This window comes from Astatotilapia calliptera, chromosome 4, assembly GCF_900246225.1.
Source record: "Astatotilapia calliptera chromosome 4, fAstCal1.2, whole genome shotgun sequence".
NCBI classification, from domain to species: Eukaryota; Metazoa; Chordata; class Actinopteri; order Cichliformes; family Cichlidae; genus Astatotilapia; species Astatotilapia calliptera.
In genome coordinates this window covers 4001951-4019638 of record NC_039305.1, presented here as the reverse complement: position 1 = coordinate 4019638, position 17688 = coordinate 4001951, and the positions used below count along the sequence as shown (strand labels likewise).

The 17688-nt window shown below is 40.5% G+C and overlaps 1 protein-coding gene across 2 annotated transcripts; it reads right to left on the bottom strand.

The window, feature by feature from the left end:
- Nucleotides 1-303: 303 nt before the first annotated feature.
- Nucleotides 304-11074, bottom strand: LOC113020248 (germ cell-specific gene 1-like protein). 2 transcript variants are annotated; one of them, XM_026164041.1, is made up of 6 exons: nucleotides 10282-11074; nucleotides 7214-7261; nucleotides 6161-6313; nucleotides 3888-3999; nucleotides 3526-3576; nucleotides 304-2233 (listed from the first exon to the last, which is right to left on the bottom strand). In XM_026164041.1, the coding sequence occupies exons 1-6, from the start codon at nucleotides 10583-10585 to the stop codon at nucleotides 1930-1932; spliced, it is 972 nt and encodes a 323-aa protein (XP_026019826.1). In that variant the 5' UTR covers nucleotides 10586-11074; the 3' UTR covers nucleotides 304-1929. The 2 variants fall into 2 exon arrangements, with proteins under 2 accessions (XP_026019826.1, XP_026019827.1); XM_026164042.1 differs by lacking the exon at nucleotides 3526-3576 and having other exon boundaries at nucleotides 10282-11071.
- Between the last annotated feature and the right edge of the window lie 6614 nt (nucleotides 11075-17688).

Below are 17688 nucleotides of genomic sequence, written 5' to 3'. Positions count from 1 at the left end.
TTTTTATATTAAAAAGTTTACATAAAGGGACATCTGCTCATTTCCACATGTATATTTATTCCTGGACCCCACTAGAGTAGCTTTGCATGAGTCACAGTTCAAAATAAGTTTTATTTATCTCATACTAGGCTTTGGTGTGACCCCTGACTTCATGCTCTGTTTGAAAGCAGCTTTCTGATGATTGGCTGCCCCACATAAACAGCAGATGAGTGGGACTTCAGGGTTGATTGACCATAAAGTGGATATCCCCACTGTATGAGATCATACAGAGGCAAGCGTGGGGAAAAAACCAAAACAAACTAGTAGAGTCTGAGATTTTAATTTACAGGAATTACTTTTATATACACTGACCTCATAATTTGACACTGTGGCCAGAGACTTTATGTATTTCTGTCTGTATATTAAGAAGGCAGTGTAGGTCCTAATCTGCAGTTAACAGAAGTGGACTAAAGCTAATTAGTGCAGTTGATTTAATTTTTCCTGGCTGATCAATCCAGCTTTAGACTGAGAGATTGCTTGCAATTAGCATAAATAGTAACTAATCACAGAATCATGCAGAGGCAAAAGTAGAAAAGACTTTGTAAACCTTAGTGTTTAAAGTATCCTATCTCACATGTATTACTTGTACATACTTTGACCTCTTTGGTTGAAACTTTGGCCATGTGTAATACAAACCATATGGAACTAAGACGCAGTGTAATGTAGAAGCTTGTTTAGGTATCAATGTTATTAGTAATATAACTCTGTTATAGTGAGCCTACGTTAATAAATGCAGCAGAATTAATCACAAAAAGAAAGATTGTGGGGAAAATGGGCTCCGGTGTTACCACGAGCCTCGAATCACAGATGAAATCAGCGTGTTTGGCGAGCACAGCTGGATTCTCGCCAGCTGATGAGATTAATTCCCCCACAGCAACAGCAGCAGCAGCATGACAAGAGATTGGCCACAATCGAGCGTTTAATTGGGTTTGCTTGCTAGTTTTTAGAAGAGCAACAAAGTCAGTGAAAAGCACAGCTGTATTTAATTTCATCTTCATTACATCCTCAGTGACACAAACTGTGAGCTCGAGAGATATTGTGCTTTTTTTATTGTCTGCTTTTGTTCCAACAGATGTCAATCTTACTCCTGTAAACATGTTTTCCTGCACTTCTGTGTCGGCCTGATGCTGTCAGCGTTTGAGTTACAGCATGTCTCACATCAAAAGTACCAGAGTATAAAGACAGCAGCTGTTTCAGGGGAGTTGACAGAAAAGGCAAATTCCTGATGTAACATCTTATCAAGAGATGTTCTTTAAAAAAAACAAATCCTGAACAGTCAGTCGTGGAGAATATCTACAAACTTTGCAGCTGTCTTGGGTTTTTTCATTGTTGGAGTGGCTGTTTTGTGGTTGTTTCACAGGTTCAGTGGTTGTTTTGTATGTCTTGACAGACATTTGTGTCCCAGTTTGCTATTTGACATTAATTTGTCATCTTTTTAAAATCTTTTATAGCTGACCGACTGTCCAACATCAGATGTTACTGGACACTTCAAACAGAGTCTAGTCTGTGCAGGTAGACCTGCGGTGATTCGGCGATACGTCCCTGATGGTACAGAATGAGGTAATTTTCTCTTCCTCTTGCTGAGCAGATCATTGAGCCTCGTTCTTCAGAGGACAGTTTGATCAAACATAAATGAAACAGGCTGGCTCAGCAGAAGCTAAAGCAGAAATGAAGGATCAGTCTTTCATCAGGAGCATTTACATCCAGTTTAGTGGGAAATGTAGCCCGTTTCCCTTCCCCACTTCTCACATTATCTTTTTTTAAGAACCAGACACATCTGGTGTGTGGAGAGGAACAAAATATACAAAAAAAGTCCTGAAGTAAATATTTAAATCCAAGAACAAGAGTCAGTGTAGGTCCAGGAAATCAACCCCAGAAACGTTTCCATCTTTAACAGTACGCCTCTCCTTGTGGTTCTGGTACATTGCCCATTTCGACCTCGTACGCTGTTCCTGTGGACGGCTTGTGGCCATTGACCGGCAGTTCTAGAGGTGCCTCGGCATCAACCGGCACAGTAGTCAGGTACATGTCCCACATCTGCTCGGGGACGTTCATCTCCATCATGTTCTGCTTTATCATCAGGCTCTTCTCGATGTTCCGCCGTTTGTATTTAAACTCGATGATTGTCTTTGTGTAGCGGTTCAGTGCCGTCACTGCAGACCCCATGCAGGTGCCGAAAGAGCCCCATGCTAATCTGTGGAGAGGGTTAAAAAGAGGGTTAGCCTACTGCTGAGCTGCAGCTGTAAGAACCCCAACAATAAACACGGCTCTACACAGACGTACCAGCAGTGTTGTTTGTGCTGTGTGCTATTTTAGTTTACAATCAAGAACTGGTAAAATGTAATCCCATTCCCAGGGCTTCTGTCGCCTTCCAACTCAGTAGTTGTAACTGTATCCAGTCCTACGGATATAACCAATCGTGTCAGCTACCTTGACAGCCGAGAGACAGACCTTTGCATTGACGACTTTTCAGTAACAAGTCCTCAGCTAATAAACATGCTCTTGATACTCCTCTTCTTCTGACTCTAACACTGATTATAATCTTCAGCTGTTTTTAGTATGACCCAAAATTAGCGATTGGGCCCATGAACTCACCAGCAAAGCATTTACTGAGTCTTTATTGTGAATAACTGGAATGCATGCATCCATACACTGCAGTCATAATATCAACCCATCTGTCAACAAAAATAAAAACACAAATGGCAAAACTAAAACTCCCAGATTTTTGGGCAGGTATGCAACACTGCACAGTGTAGCAACAGACATGCCAAATCCTTCTCTTTAAATGTGCCCGGTACCCTTCATCTTCATTGTTCAGTGAGTACCATCTCTTCTGCACATAATCGCGTAGTTTTGGTGCAGTTAGTGAAAGCCAGTTGAACAATCTGACTGTTCCAGGTGCTCCTAATCAAATGTACCAATTAAAATGATCAAAAAGTGTGAGAATTTTTGTAAAAGCTGACGTTTTGGAAGTTTTTCATTCATGTGAAATACGTAAGTAATGCCACAACCAGGTATGGGCATCCCAGCAAATTCATCCCATGGTCAGACCGTGCAATGCTCAGAAAAGTGCAAAAATCCACAGAGCTAAAACTCACTTAAAGTTCATGACAGCAAAATTAAAAACATTCTGAACGACTATTGTGTGCAAAGGTTGCCAGCACAAAGCATGTTCTCTCTAAAAAGAACATGGCAGCATGGCTTAGGATTGCAGAGGTTAATCTGAACCAACCACAAGACTTCTGGAACAATGTCCTGTAGTTGACCATAATGCACAGCGCCACATTTAGAGAAAAACAAACACTGCATATCAACACAAACACTCCATACCAACTGTAAGCACAGTGGTGCAGGGGTTATGATTTAAGCTTGTTTTGACAGGTAAAAATCTTGGCCCAAGCTGCACCATACAACAGTTTATTATTTCAAACACAGGAGCAAAACTACAATAGAATGGCTATAAAAAGAAGAATCGAGGTGCTGTACCTGTGCAGAAATGTGAATGGGAAAGCATGCCTCACCTCAGAAGTGTGACTCCTGGAAACATAAACTACTGTTACAACCTCAGAAAGAGTCTGCTAGAGTTTGGCTGTGGACAGTAGAACCACTGTCTACCAATGTCCGGTTCATCATGGAATTTTTGAACTCAGTTAAACCCACAATACTGCTGCCTAGCTGACTGATCGAGCGCCTGCATACAATACGGTGGCTGTGGATGAGTCTCAAGCCAGAGGCGCAAAAGATTGTTTAGAAAATGGAAGGTAGTGAGCCTTAATTTGGGCCGTGATTATTTGATCTAGTGAGTAAAAATGTCAAAACAGCCAGAGATGAAGGTTAAAGTTGCTTACAAATAAGACCAGCTGTAGTCCCATGTTTTGGGTCTCCAATCTTCTGGCCCGGTGGCAACAGCCAGCTGGAATATGGTAGTAAACATCATGTGGGCCACCATCCCACAAAGGCCTGAGAACAAAAAAAGATAAAAAGACACCAAGTCAACAAGTGACTGCTCATTCAAACCGCAAAAAAAGACCAAAACTAAATTTAATAGAGTTGGGTTTGTGAATCTGTGACAACCGAGAGAGGACCATACTGATGGCTCTTTATCGTAAAAGTTATATGAAGCAATTTATTTGTGTATAAGATTAATATTTGGTTCTTTTAGAGGCTCGTAGTGCTAAAGTATGAGTAAAAGATCACCTGTTTTAACATGGGAGTAGACAGATCCCTACTTCTTTAAGATTCCAATCTTTCCAGTTTTTATGCTGGATTTTTATGTTTTTCCTGCTAATATGTTTTTGTGTTATTTGTTTTCTATGCCTTTTGTCTTTTCAATGTTTTTTTTATCCTAATGTTAATCTTGTTATGCTAATGTAGTGTTAGCATAACAAATTAAGTGTTTTAATACTGATATAATGTATTTCTGTTTTTAATAGAAATACATTGGTTTTCTAAAAATAATTTTTATGAATTAGGAGGGGTAAGAAAATAGAATTTAGTTGAATATGAACTGCACGGCCCCTTAGTTCCAGTTAATGAAACTCTTATTGATTCAACATATCAAGAAAATTTCATGGTCCCAACTTTGTGGGAACAGTTTGGGAATGGCCCCTTCCTGCTCCAGCATGACTGCACAGCAGTGCACAAAGCAAGCTCAAGAACAGTTTCCTCCCAAAAGCCATAACCATAAACACAGTTCCACCCCCCATTCCAAGGACTTCCTTCTATAAACCACCACCGTGCAATATTTAATTCTACGTGCAATAACTCAAACTATATATACATAACACTATTTATTTACATATTTATTTCCTTTTTTTACTGGATTGTATATTTGTACATTTTATATATATTTTTTCTCTAAATACTGTTCATATGTATATAATGCTGCAGAAACTGTGCATCTCATTGTACATCTGTATAGTGACAATAAAGGCATTCAATTCTATTCTATCCTCTAAGCTCCATAAAGACATGGGTGAGTGAGTTTGGTGTGCACAGAGTCCTGACCTAATTCATAGAACACCTTTGGGATGAATTAGAGTGGAGACTGTGAGGCAGGCCTTCTCATCCAGCATCAGTGTCTGACTGCACAAATGTGCTTCTGGAAGAATGGTCAAAATTCCCATTAAGTCACTCCTAAACCTTGTGGAAAGCCTACCAGAAGAGTTGAAGCCGTTATGGCTGCAAAGTGTGGGCTAACATCATAAAGCTAATGGATTAATGGGATGTCACTGAAACTCATATGCGTGTGAAGGCAGATGAGAGAATACTTTTGGCAATGCATTGTATTTATGATTTGTGAAAAATGATCACATGCAGTAAAAGACATAAACTCCAAGTGTGGATGATCCACATTTGTAAAACATTAAAAGAGTACATGAAATGACTGTAGTGACGGTTGAAGCCTGAAACATCCCTGTACAACGCATACGTGATTTTCTGACTGACTCTGGGTGAGGTGGACTGGCCTGCCTGATCCAGGCTCTCCCTCAATCAGCAGCCTGCCCCTTCACAGCTGCTTTTCTTGGGATTAACTAATAACAACAGGGGGGATGGGAGTCGGGGGATGGGGGGAGTTGAGGGGGCGGGAGGATGCTCCTCTGGGCAGGTCTTGGCGCAGTCCAAAACCGCAGCCCCGGCTTCAATCGGATTAGTCCAGAAACCAGCAAATCCTCCAAGGCAGCGAGTGGACGCAGAGCAGTTAGCTGCTGCGAGCGCTCGCTCACTGTCAGCCTCATCTCATCCAGCCACCATGACCTGCTGCCCTGCTGCTTTTATTTACCGCCACACGAGCTTCACCTATAATTTATCTCCATGTTTCTTGTCGATGTTAAAGGCTCTATACTTTAAGTCTCTCCTTATTTAGTATTTAAAGATTTAATCACGGGTTTAGGATAAAGTTGATTTAAGCAGTCAGCAGCTATAACTCCTCTTATGAGCAACTGTTGGCTTTAATAAACATGTCCCACCAACATCCATTTACAGAACATTTATCAGCAAAAAACAAAAAATTGTTTAAAGGTTTAATTAAAAGTAAAGAGGCATAAATGCTTAAGGGGAATTTAAGTTGTGAACATGAATGTTTTTATAACCTGCACTGGAGCTCATTATGCAGTGTTACCTGACAGGGCAGTGCACATGGCAGCAAAGGCACTGAGCTTCAGTTTGTTCATGACACTGAAGCAGGGGCACTGCTCCAGAGTCATCAGAGCCCCGCCCGCGAAGAGCAGGGTGAGGTACAGGGTCTCCGCCACGATACACAACCACAGCACTCCTGTGAATACAAAAAACAAACAAAAACAGGGAGGAAGCATAATCCTGCATGTCTAAAGGCAGACAAGCATGCATGTACAACAGGTCTGCTCATTTTATGTCTGGAGATTTGAATGAGTCTGTCTAGACTGCATGGATTTATAAAATCAGGACAGCAGCTGCTAATTCTAGATTCCTTACAAGCAAGACTTGCAAAGGTAAGATTTCTCAGTATGAGTGTAGTCGAAGGCCCTTTCCCAACCATTGTACTGAAACTGCATTAAGTTTTATAGCATTATTAGAAATAATGTTGGATAACATATTTAGAAAGTCACTGATACTTAGATATCAAGCATGTAAAATACTGTAAATCATCTTGAGGCATTCACGGTACATGTAAGTGTAAGACTGTGTCTTGGTTTAGAGACAGAGACATAATGTTTGTCGTTGTGAGACTCGAGTGTTTTATATGCCCCACATCCACCCTGGACTCCTGAGCTGCATTAAATTAACCCAGTTAAAACTGGAATAACAACAGGTCAACAACAAGTCCATGTAATTTACATTGATTTAATTCATATTAGTTTATGGCAATGTTTTTAGTTTAAAATCTTCTTTAATACAAAGTCATGTTGCTTTTGTAAATTATCGTCCCGTTAAGCATCAAATAGAAACTAAAGACGGGCATAGATACCTAAGACCATGCAGCATCCTTGACTTATATTCAGATGTTTTGAAGCCCCAAAATGGCAAAATTGGAGATTCTCGAGCGGGCCTTTATGAACTAATGGTTGACATCGTGGGAACTATGTCCATCTTTTATATACAATCTATGTTATCCTCTTGAGGTCAAAGTACCCATAAGGTAACAGAAAACTCTAAGAAATCAAAAGACAGTTAAAAATATAAAAATCTCACCAACCTCTTTCATTTTCAGGTGCAATATCTGAGAATTCTCGACATTCAAACCCTGAAAAAAAAGGGGAAAAAGTAAGTTTTCTTATGTAGAAGAATCCACTTTGACACTAATCACGAAAACACCCTTAAAAGCTGCAATCCCCAGCATCAGTTGTACGCCGAAATTATTCGCTGGGTCATTCCAGCTCAAATCAACGTGGCCATTCTGCTCGACCATCTCCCGTTTGCTGTAAATTTCATTATGCACAGTTTGGACAAATACAAGAAAAAAGTTCTGTATAGATGGATTTAAAATTTCATAGCAGTCATTTTATATGCCCAAACTTTGGACCATAAACTTTTTATGCAAATTGAGCAGAAAATGTTCTACAAACTTTGCTGATTTAATATGGAATTCTTTTTTAAATGTGTATCTGTAAGAAAATCTCACATTCATGGTTATTTGTTCAATCAGCTATGCAATTCTTGTGATTGTCAATAAAATGAATTAAGTGCACTCAGTAGTATCAAAAATACTTACAAGTATTTTTTTTACATGAAGTCATGACTTTTGAATATTATATATTTTTAAAAGTATATTTTGATATAATGTGAGTCCACAAACACTGACATCTTTGCACCGCAGCCACATATATAAAACTGATTGTAGCATCTGATGATATTGTTTTGTGATACATAGAGCTGGGCGATATGAGATTTTTTCATATCACGATATGTTTTTTTCATTTCAGGCGATAACGATATCTATCACGATATAAGCCAAATAACTATATTTGTAAGATTTAAATGTGCCGTTGCTCACAAGTAAAATGTGAAATAATCAGCAGCTTGTTTTTATTTAAATATTTATTTCCCATAATAAGTTCAACAGGGTAGATGTACTTAAGGAACATGAGACTTTTTCAGATAAATAAAGGCAAATATTGCAAACTACACAAAAGGCAGCCGCTAAAGCGTTTAAGTTTCAAAATAGAACAAATGAAACAGACTAAATTGTCAATTCCACTTAGAAACAAAATATTAATTCTAAAAATAAATCTTAGTTTGTTTTACAGAATAACAGACAAAACTGACTAACTTTTGTCAATATCAAATAAACTGAGAACTAAAAGGAAATTCTCAATCTCTCCTTGTTGTATAGCTTAGCTTTTCAAACAGTTTTAACAGTTACTTTAGTCTGACAAAAGCCGAATGACGAATTAGCGCTTCCAGTCAGAGACTGAGGCTACGTCCACACGTACATGGGTATTTTTGAAAACGGAGATTTTCCGTTTTCGTTTTAAAAAATAATCCCGTCCACACATAAAGGCAGAAATGAAGAAAAACGCTGCTATGAACATGCCAAAGCAGCAGGTGGCGCTAGATTCCTAACCGTGCAGAAATGTTGGCCAATCAGAAGTCTAGAAGCCTCGGTGGGAAAAAGTAAACAAAGCTGGGGCATAGAAGCAGAACCGAGTCGTATGTGTGGACAGACAGTAACTGTGTGTACATGTAAGCATTTAAACACTGCAGAGAGTAGAATTAACAGTAACAGTATTGTAGAAATTCATTTCACCGAAACAATAACGTGACGCACAGTGTGACGCATGCACCAGTTTATTGTATTTCCAGACTTGCTTTCGGCACAATTTACAGTGCACGCTGCTCTGTTTTTTGTCAGACTTGAAATAGCCGAAATACCTTCACACTACGGAACTTCTATGGCTCTTCCGTTCGACAATCTCTCCGGCATTGGAACCATCATCTGTTTTCTCTTCGGTCACGCTCGGTTGATTTTTCTAGTCGGCACACTCATTTCCTCCATTACGCGCTGGCTCCATTACCCGCTGGCTGCTTCCCAAACAAACACGTGCGGCTTGGCACTTGTGCTGTACGTAACAAGTCACGCGACGTGACGCTGCGGCTGTGATTGGTTCGGCTCTGCGCTACTTAGTTTGGATTGGCTGACCTTTTTTAAAAAAATTTTTTTAATTTTTTTATTTTAAGAGGACAAGAGCGGCGAGGTCTATCGCGATAGCTTAATTTCTCTATCGAGTAAAAGTTATATCGCGATACATATCGTTATCGTTCTATCGCCCAGCTCTAGTGATACGGCACCTTGGTGTTGGAGCTCCCAAGGAACTGACTCTTGTGCTCTGATCATATTGGTGAAAATCAGTAGACAATTTGGCTCTTAGTTGCATGCAAATCCTTATAAAAATGTATTTTTCTGAGATTTATTACCAGAGCTTATGAAACCAACTGGGGCGGCTTGGATGCAACAGCAATGGCTGTAATCTGGAAGCTTTACTGTTTGATTATTTTGCTCTGTAACAATGACACTTTCATACACCCTACATATGTCCTGTAACGTGAAATTTTTATAGTGAAATTTATTTCTCTTTGAAAACATTTGTATTTTTCTTCCTCCATACCAGGCAGATTGCTGCTTATCTGTCAGTATGATTCCTGTGGAAAGCATGTACACGTTTGTAATTAGGTTTTATGTTTCGCTTGATGAGATTTAGCTTTGACCTCAAGTAGAAAGCTGTAGTTATGATGCAACATGAAGGACCTTTTTGCAGTACCTGCATGCAGCATGTCACAGCTTTAATCCTAATCTGTACTTTGTCTTTTTCATTTTCCTCGTGCACTACCTTACCCCCTCCACAGGTGTAGCTTTTTCATTCGTTATTATTGGTCATAATGACCCAAAATATTACTTAAGAACAATATTGCACTGTTTGAAATGCTATTTTCCTATACACAGGCATAAAACAATAGGAAATCTAGCTAAAATGTGCTGAATTTAGACCCAAAGAGAATTTAACCCAGCTTACTCGAGTGCCAAAGCACACTCGCAGCTGTTTATCTCACCTTATCTGTGCATTATACATAAATGACCTTAAATGACTCAAGAGATTGCGTCCAGATGGTGCGATTCCAGTAACTGGGTTGACATTTATAAGCTGTAGATTAACTTGAGAGACTGTCTTGTGCGTTTACAGGAGCTGCTTCCTCCATTAGCTCTTCCTGTTTTTGAACGTCTGCAGCCCCAAAGCTAAAGGGCTGAAGAGCTTAGGGTCATCTTACCGTTCATGTCGGCCGCCTCCTCGCAGGAGAAGAATATCCCCGTGTGGAACTTCCTCATCAGAAACTTCTCCTCCCCCGTCTCAAAGATGTACTGCACTAGGCGGCTGTCGTTGAGGTTGGTGCTGTTGAAGCGGATGCAGTACCACTCCTTCTTGTTCACCGGTGGGCCTGTGCAGAAGGGTTTGGCCACCTTCCTGGTCCCCTCGCACCAGTAGCTGGTGGTCACCGCGGATAAGGCAAAAGCAAACGCCACAAAGTTGAGGGTGAGCGCCAGAGAAGCCCGCCGCCCGCGCTCTAGCCTCATGGTCGAGGCAAGGCCAGAGGAGATGAAATGAAAAGGCAACTAATCCTGGCTTTTGATATGTAGCCACCGTGTTTCGCCTCCCAGCGGATATATCAAATCTTCATAATCTTGTTGCATTTGGGGCTCCTTGGGTGAGAAGTGTGTACATCCCTCTGCCGGCTCTTCTGATGTGCTGCCACCTTGATGAAAGGGTGCATCCTCTGCACTCCCACAGAGACAATAGAAACCCATGGCACTATTGGTTTTCCTTCATTTGAACTCGTAAACTGTCCCCTCTGTGCTGCCACTCCAAACTCATCGCTCCTCCCCTTCTACAAAGCTCTGCCTGCAACATTATCCATTACAAATGGCAAATTATAGTCCAGACTTCCTTTGAACATATTAGCAAAAAGCAAAGATTACAACAAGCTTAGATTGTAATCCAGAAGCAGGCTCTTCCCTGAGTTTCCTGCATTTGCAAAGTAATTGCAGCCGCAGGCATAAGATCAAGTCCCTTTTTACAGTTGGTGACCTGTGACATAATGTGGACAGTCTCATATGAAAATCCATTCACTGCGTGTGTGTGCAAGCAGGGCAAATCTCTTCTAATAGCCTGCTGATGTAGCACACAAATGAAGACAAACTACTTAGAAGTACAGTATCTGAAGGAGACAGATGGTTGGAGGAAACATCTGCTGCCTTTACTCTGATGCTTTTGTCTATAATTTAAACGTGCCTTTGGAAACATTTATCATCCATCACAGTCTTTTCATTTTCAATGTCCCAACAGATTTTGATGTAAACAAAGACTTTTGCCTCAAACAGCAAGTAGGCAGTGCATGAAAAACAGACACTTGGCCCTGTGAAGCTCTCCAAACTTAGCTGATTCCCAGCTGTTAATGGTGTTTTACAGATTGTGAAGCTGGCATTCACAGGTGGTGAACTCCAACGTGATTACCATCACAAACTCTAACAAAAACACTGATGTTGTCTATTGTTTTGCTACCATCAAAATTATTGTTTAAGGGTACAAATAATAAGTACAAACTACAAAAATTATGCTTCCTGTATTTGCCACTTCAGGCTGATTTTAAAATACGAAAATGGCACTTAAGCATGATAATTAGTATGCTAACTGTGTCGTACAATAAACCACGTAGCAGCTTCTATGGACAGTTTCTCTCTTTGTAGCAATTGTAGAAGTTGAACTGCTTCATAATGCTGAGTGATTGGATACTGCAAAGCCAATCCACCATAACACTTATTCTGGAAGAAATCAGTGTCTAACTTTGTAAGCATTTTGGCAGAAATATTTTGTTTTAATTTAGGGATTTGAGATTACATAATTTTTCTAGTTATGACTTCAGAGTACTCTGAGACAGTAGCAATGTCTATTTCAAGTAAAACTACCAAAACAACAACAACAACAAAAAGATGCCATTTTAGAAGACCTGTTTCTTTATTGTTTTGGTAGTTTTAGCTGTTAGCCTCGATGAAATTAACTGTAATAACCTTGGTGGTCCCTGCATTAGGACAAATCACAAGTGGACCAGAGAGGGTTCTAGAAAATCATCTCTTGGTGCCCACAAGAGGCAAAACTAATGCAGCGGCTAGCTCAATGGGGCGGCCCCCAGAATCCCCACATAGGGGTCCAAAAGGGCAGCCCACAGTTCACCTACAACCAAGCTTGCTAGCTCAGCCGATAACTTCAGTTATGTACATATAGGAAAACTATTGTTAGCTAACATTAGAAGAAAGCTAGTTTTATGTAATGATGCCCATCTGGGCAAAAGTGGAAAGCTGCCAAAAGAGCACTCAACTTTATTGTTTTCAAAGGTGTCTCTGAGCTGTTGTGTCCAATAAATAATGCTAGCAAACACTGATGTCGCTGCTCACACAGTCAAACTGCAAGTTATTGCAAATTAAACTAAAATACTGTATGAAGTAGATGAGACTGTGTAATTGTTTCTAAATCTTAAGGCTGATTTGGTAACTTTGTTTGCCAATTAATTATCTCCAGGTTACCTGTATCTTAGTTGCTAACATTATCCTTGCAAGTTTGCTAGATTACTGTAGATTACTTTGATAACTAAAGTAATTCCAACTTACTTAACTGATTTAGCCATCAACAAATCATGTAATGGCATGAAACAAACATATATTGTCACGGTTTGGCAGGGCAAACCGTGGGGATGTAGGGAAGGAGGACCCAGGCGCGGAGCTCTGTGTGTAAACAGTGCGTTTATTTACAGTGAAAAAACAACAATAAATCCCCGTGCTCTCCCCTGACTCCCGTGTCGTGTCTCTCCGTGAAAAGTCCGTGTCTTAGTGCTCTCCGCTCCCGTGTCTCAGCACTCCTCGTGCTGGCTGCTGTCTGGCGCTCCACACTTCTCCTGGGGACACAATAAAAGCAGCCGTCAGGACACATACAACCGTGGGGACACACACATTAACTAAGCTCAACTGGATGACTAACGTGGAGTCTCACACAATGATCCCACACCAATGGGAGCGACCAAGACTCTCCTAAGTAGCTCCCCCGACGAGCCCTGATCAGCAGCAGGTGTGTGGCAGGAGCTTCGGGTGTGGCCAGTCCCCTAGCAGGGCCACACCCACCAGGCCTGCAGGTGCTTGACATCCATCCTACAGCCAAACACATATATACACACACCCACACCTGCCTATACAGAAATGTGGACACAGAACAGCAGCACAGTATCACCTATACATATAACAATATAATTCATAACTGCTGACATAAATAACTAACAGCGTGGGGCAGTTAGCCAGTTAGCTGTAACCTAACTGTGCAGCATGTATTTGACATTTTGCCCAAGTTGTTATAAGTACTGAAACTCAGGTGTACAGTATATGCACTGGTCTCTCAGTTTTTGTTTACACTGCCCTGTGTACAGTAGTGTGAGCACTGGCAGCTGTGCAGATCATTTAACTGCCCTGGATTTGTAAACTCCTTTAAAGTATCCGAGATGTCGAATTTTCCCTCTCATCATCCTCATCATGTTTTTGGAGTCAAATCGAGTCAAATCCAGAACACACTCAAACGATTCATATAAACTAAAACACAAAAGCTTAAAAAGAAACTGTACTCCGGGATTAGTGTGATGAAAATCCACAGTAATGACCACGATAAACTCATGTAGGGACAATTTGACTTAACCGTGTTACACAATGTCCACTACAGTCATAAGATTTAAAAGACAAGGCCATATTAAAATGGGTTTCATCTGGAGTAGACACTGATAGAAAATAAACAATAACAAATAATATAAGGGGGATTTTTGACCGTCTGTATGTTTGCCTCATTGCTGGCATTTATATGGTAAGTAGGCATAGACTTTTAGTGATTCCTCTGAATGCACATAGATTATACTGAACATTAGCTTCCATGTAATAAATTACAACCACAGGATACTTAAGTCCAGCGTTACACTTGATGAAGTGGTAAGCCGGTTGGTACAATGAACAGTTCCCAGGCTCATTGCTTTTTACATAATAATACCTGCCAGTTTGCGAATGACAGATGTGAGGTTTGAGCGAATGCCTTTTCCCCTGACGTACAGATGCTCAACATTTTGTGCAATTGTGAACTAAACCTAAACGATTATGTAAAAGTATGTGATGGTATTTTAAATGTGAAATGAATGACCTGGACTTTACCTAATCTGATTTTGCAAAGGTAGATGCAGATTTACACAGAGACTCTCCCGGATTATGTTTATGCATAAAGGAAAATTTAGGATTGCTTTGTCCAACTTTAACTTCATTTAAAATGCAGAAAAATCCAAATAAATGTGCACTGGCTTTCACTTCATTCACCAAAGCTGGTACACCTTGCACAGGATGAAACAGGATTATAATCAGCTGTTATGTGTGTCAGCAGTGACCTCTTGGTCCCTGACGCGTGAGAGCTGCCGAAAGATTATTGTAGATTAATTCTGATGCTGATCACAGTATAGCACAAATACTCAGTTGTGGTTAGAAGTTTACATACACTCATCGTGGGCATGAATGTTGTCATTTTGGGCTTTTAATGATTTCTTTGAATTGTTCTTTTTCAGGGTGTAATCATCGTACAACATAAATGTTTAATCACTTTTAAAAAACATGAATCGGATACACCAGTTTTCATTTATTTTTGATTTTCTCGAATCCACACAGATTAAAAAGTATATGTTCAGGATCAAGTATATACATAGACCCACTTGAATCTTTTAATAAGTGGTACTGAAGGTTTAAGAATGTCTTTAATCTTGATAAAACCCTCAATTGGATTGACCAGTGCTGAGGACAATGGGAAACTCAGGGATCTAAGAAGGAAACATGGCGATATACACAAGTTGGAAGGTCTCTGTAGATTTGAAAATTACCAGATAACAGTATTGAAGTACAAATTATTCAATGTGTGTGCCAATGTCTGGAAGGAGACCGAAACTGTCTTTATTTGTCAAATTGTTTGACATCACAAACTGATTGTTATTGTATTGTTTCTTAATGGTTTCTTTAATGGTTAATACACCAGTACGCATAAGCTTTCAATATGATGTCTTTAATGCTAAAACATAATTGTTGTTATCTATGATTTTTCAAATTTACTGTTTTACAAATACTGTTATATTAATACTACTTTAAATATTAGTACCTTATAACATACAGTTGATTAATTGTTTTCCTAAAATTCAAAATGCAATAATTTGCTTTTTAAGTCTTCCGATTTCTCTTAAAATCAGAGACATTTTTTTATTTTGCTCCTGGTCAGTTTCATTACTTTTATTCTTTTTGATTATTTTTTTAAAAATGGGGCTTTTCTTCCTCATTGGGCTGCAAAGTTATGTTTGCACTTAATTCGGAAAAGGCGTATCATCGGGCGTAAGTATGTTTGCGGCTGTTTGTCCCCAGATAAGATTATCTGTGTCTCCACTATAATAGTCTTGGACCAGATTACAGCACAATCTGCTGCAGTGGTGGGAAACCTGCAGTGACTGAAGGTAATTACAAATGGACAGTTTCTGGTGTTTAAGCCTCTGCAGCTCTCTTTAGGGCAACCAAACTCAAACACTTGGCGACAAATGGCCCAAACCACCCAGTAACATATGATTAATTAACCTCATGTGGTGGCTGGATCATCTCTGACACCCCCTTCATTGCACTTTGAGCTGTTTCTTTGTCTTTTTCCTGTCACATCACATTCAGGCATTTGACCTAACTGACCCACATCGTGAAAACAATTTAATATTCAACCTAAGACACTGCTGTTCTTGATGCGCGCTCAATCATGCAGGTAAGTAAATCCCAAAAAGTTGATTCTGTTCATCTGGACGTAGCGTTTTCAGTGGGCGAAACGTTTCGTCACTCATCCAAATGACGGTCTCAGCTGACTGTATGTTTATCCAAACTTGGTGGGCGATCGTAGCTCAAGAGTTGGGAGTTCGCCTTGTAATCAGAAGGTTGCCGGTTCGAGCCCCGGCTTGGACAGTCTCGGTCGTTGTGTCCTTGGGCAAGACACTTCACCCGTTGCCTACTGGTGGTGGTCAGAGGGCCCGGTGGCGCCAGTGTCCGGCAGCCTCGCCTCTGTCAGTGTGCCCCAGGGTGGCTGTGGCTACAATGTAGCTGCCATCACCAGTGTGTGAATGGGTGGATGGCTGGATATGCAAAGCGCTTTGGGGTCCTTAGGGACTAGAAAAGCGCTATATAAATACAGGCCATTTACCATATTTACCAAACTTATAAACAGTACCTTTTCACAGTGGCTGAACTTAGCACACTGAATAACCAATGGGCTGTGAGATCAGTTCCTTGATCATAAATATGGAAAATATCATGACCACTGATCAACAACCACTGATCAAAGACCATGAGTACCATTCACAGAGAGCTGGGGAATGGCTGCAATCACAGCATTGTAAGATGGTTAAAGTGGTTACCCTTAGGCCCCCTCCTCGATTCAGAGATGGTCTTTTTCTTCTCAGGTAAATGGTCATCCTCATCATTGAAAGAGTGTCCACTGGCTTGTAGGTGTAAATAGACTGCGGAGTCCTGGCCTCCGCTTAGCCAGAGGTTTTTGGTTTCCTCGATGTCTGCCACTTTTCATATCCTCCCCGTTGAATTAGATGTTTTGGTCCCCCGAGTTAATGTGATCCATGAATTGTGGTCCTGAGATGTATCATCAATGAACTGACTCACAGCCCGTTATTAGCTCACTGGGTTAATTTCAGTCATTGTGCAAAGGTACTGTTTATAAGGTTGGCAGTCAGCTGAGACTGAACAAATCACTTGGATGAATAACTAAACATTTCTCCTACTGAAAAAGTTCCAGATGAACAGAATCAACTTTTTGGGCTAACATTGCAGAAACAGTGATTAGCACGGTTACCAGCAAGAAGATCCTGTAGTCCAGGGTTTTCTGTGTGGCGTTTGCATGTTCTACCCATGTTTGCATGGCTTCTCTCCAGGTACTCCGGTTTCCTCCCATGGTCCAGAGACATGCAGTTAGTGTGGTTAGGTTAACAGACGATTCTAAGTTGCCCATAAGTGTGAATGGTTGTCTGTCTCTTTGTTAGCCCTGCGACAGACTGGCAACCTGTCCAGGGTGCACTCTGCCTATCGCCCTAAGACAGCTGGGATAGGCTCCAGCCTCCCCTTGACCCTCAGTTGGATAAGCAGAAGAGAATGGATGGATGTATTAACATAAAGATGATTTTGGAAATTACCAAAACTGTTAATTTAGGACAGCTGTAGAATAAACCTTACATTGGGTGGTGGTCTAATACATTTGTTTAACACTGTCTGGTTTAGTGTAAGCAAATTCCTCCCTAGTGGCAATGATAAAAGATGGCACCAGTCTATGCTCGTCTTTCTTTGGCCCCAAAGTCAGTATTATTATACTTCAACCCTGTAACTAAATATTAGAGTGTATTTACACAAATTCTGCTTAAAAAGGCAAATATCCTCCCAGATGTTGAGCTTCTAAGTAACGGCCACCTGCCGCCTTTAATCCGCTGCGCTTGCCTCCTGTATTTAACTCTGTCTTCAATATAAAGGTGTCATAGCAGTGTGACGCAGTTATCCCCCTTAATCTTCAAGACAGCTGTCTGGATTTAGGCAGT

What these genes read in the sequence shown, in the direction of transcription:
- LOC113020248 (XM_026164041.1), bottom strand. Translation starts at nt 10,585, where the DNA reads ATGAGGCTAGAGCGCGGGCGGCGGGCTTCTCTGGCGCTCACCCTCAAC. An exon ending in CATGTGCACTGCCCTGTCAG is followed by an intron (nt 4,000 to 6,160) that starts GTAACACTGCAT and finishes TTTTGTTCTCAG; the next exon opens with GCCTTTGTGGGATGGTGGCC. An exon ending in GACTACAGCTGGTCTTATTT is followed by an intron (nt 3,577 to 3,887) that starts GTAAGCAACTTT and finishes TTATGTTTCCAG; the next exon opens with GAGTCACACTTCTGAGGTGA.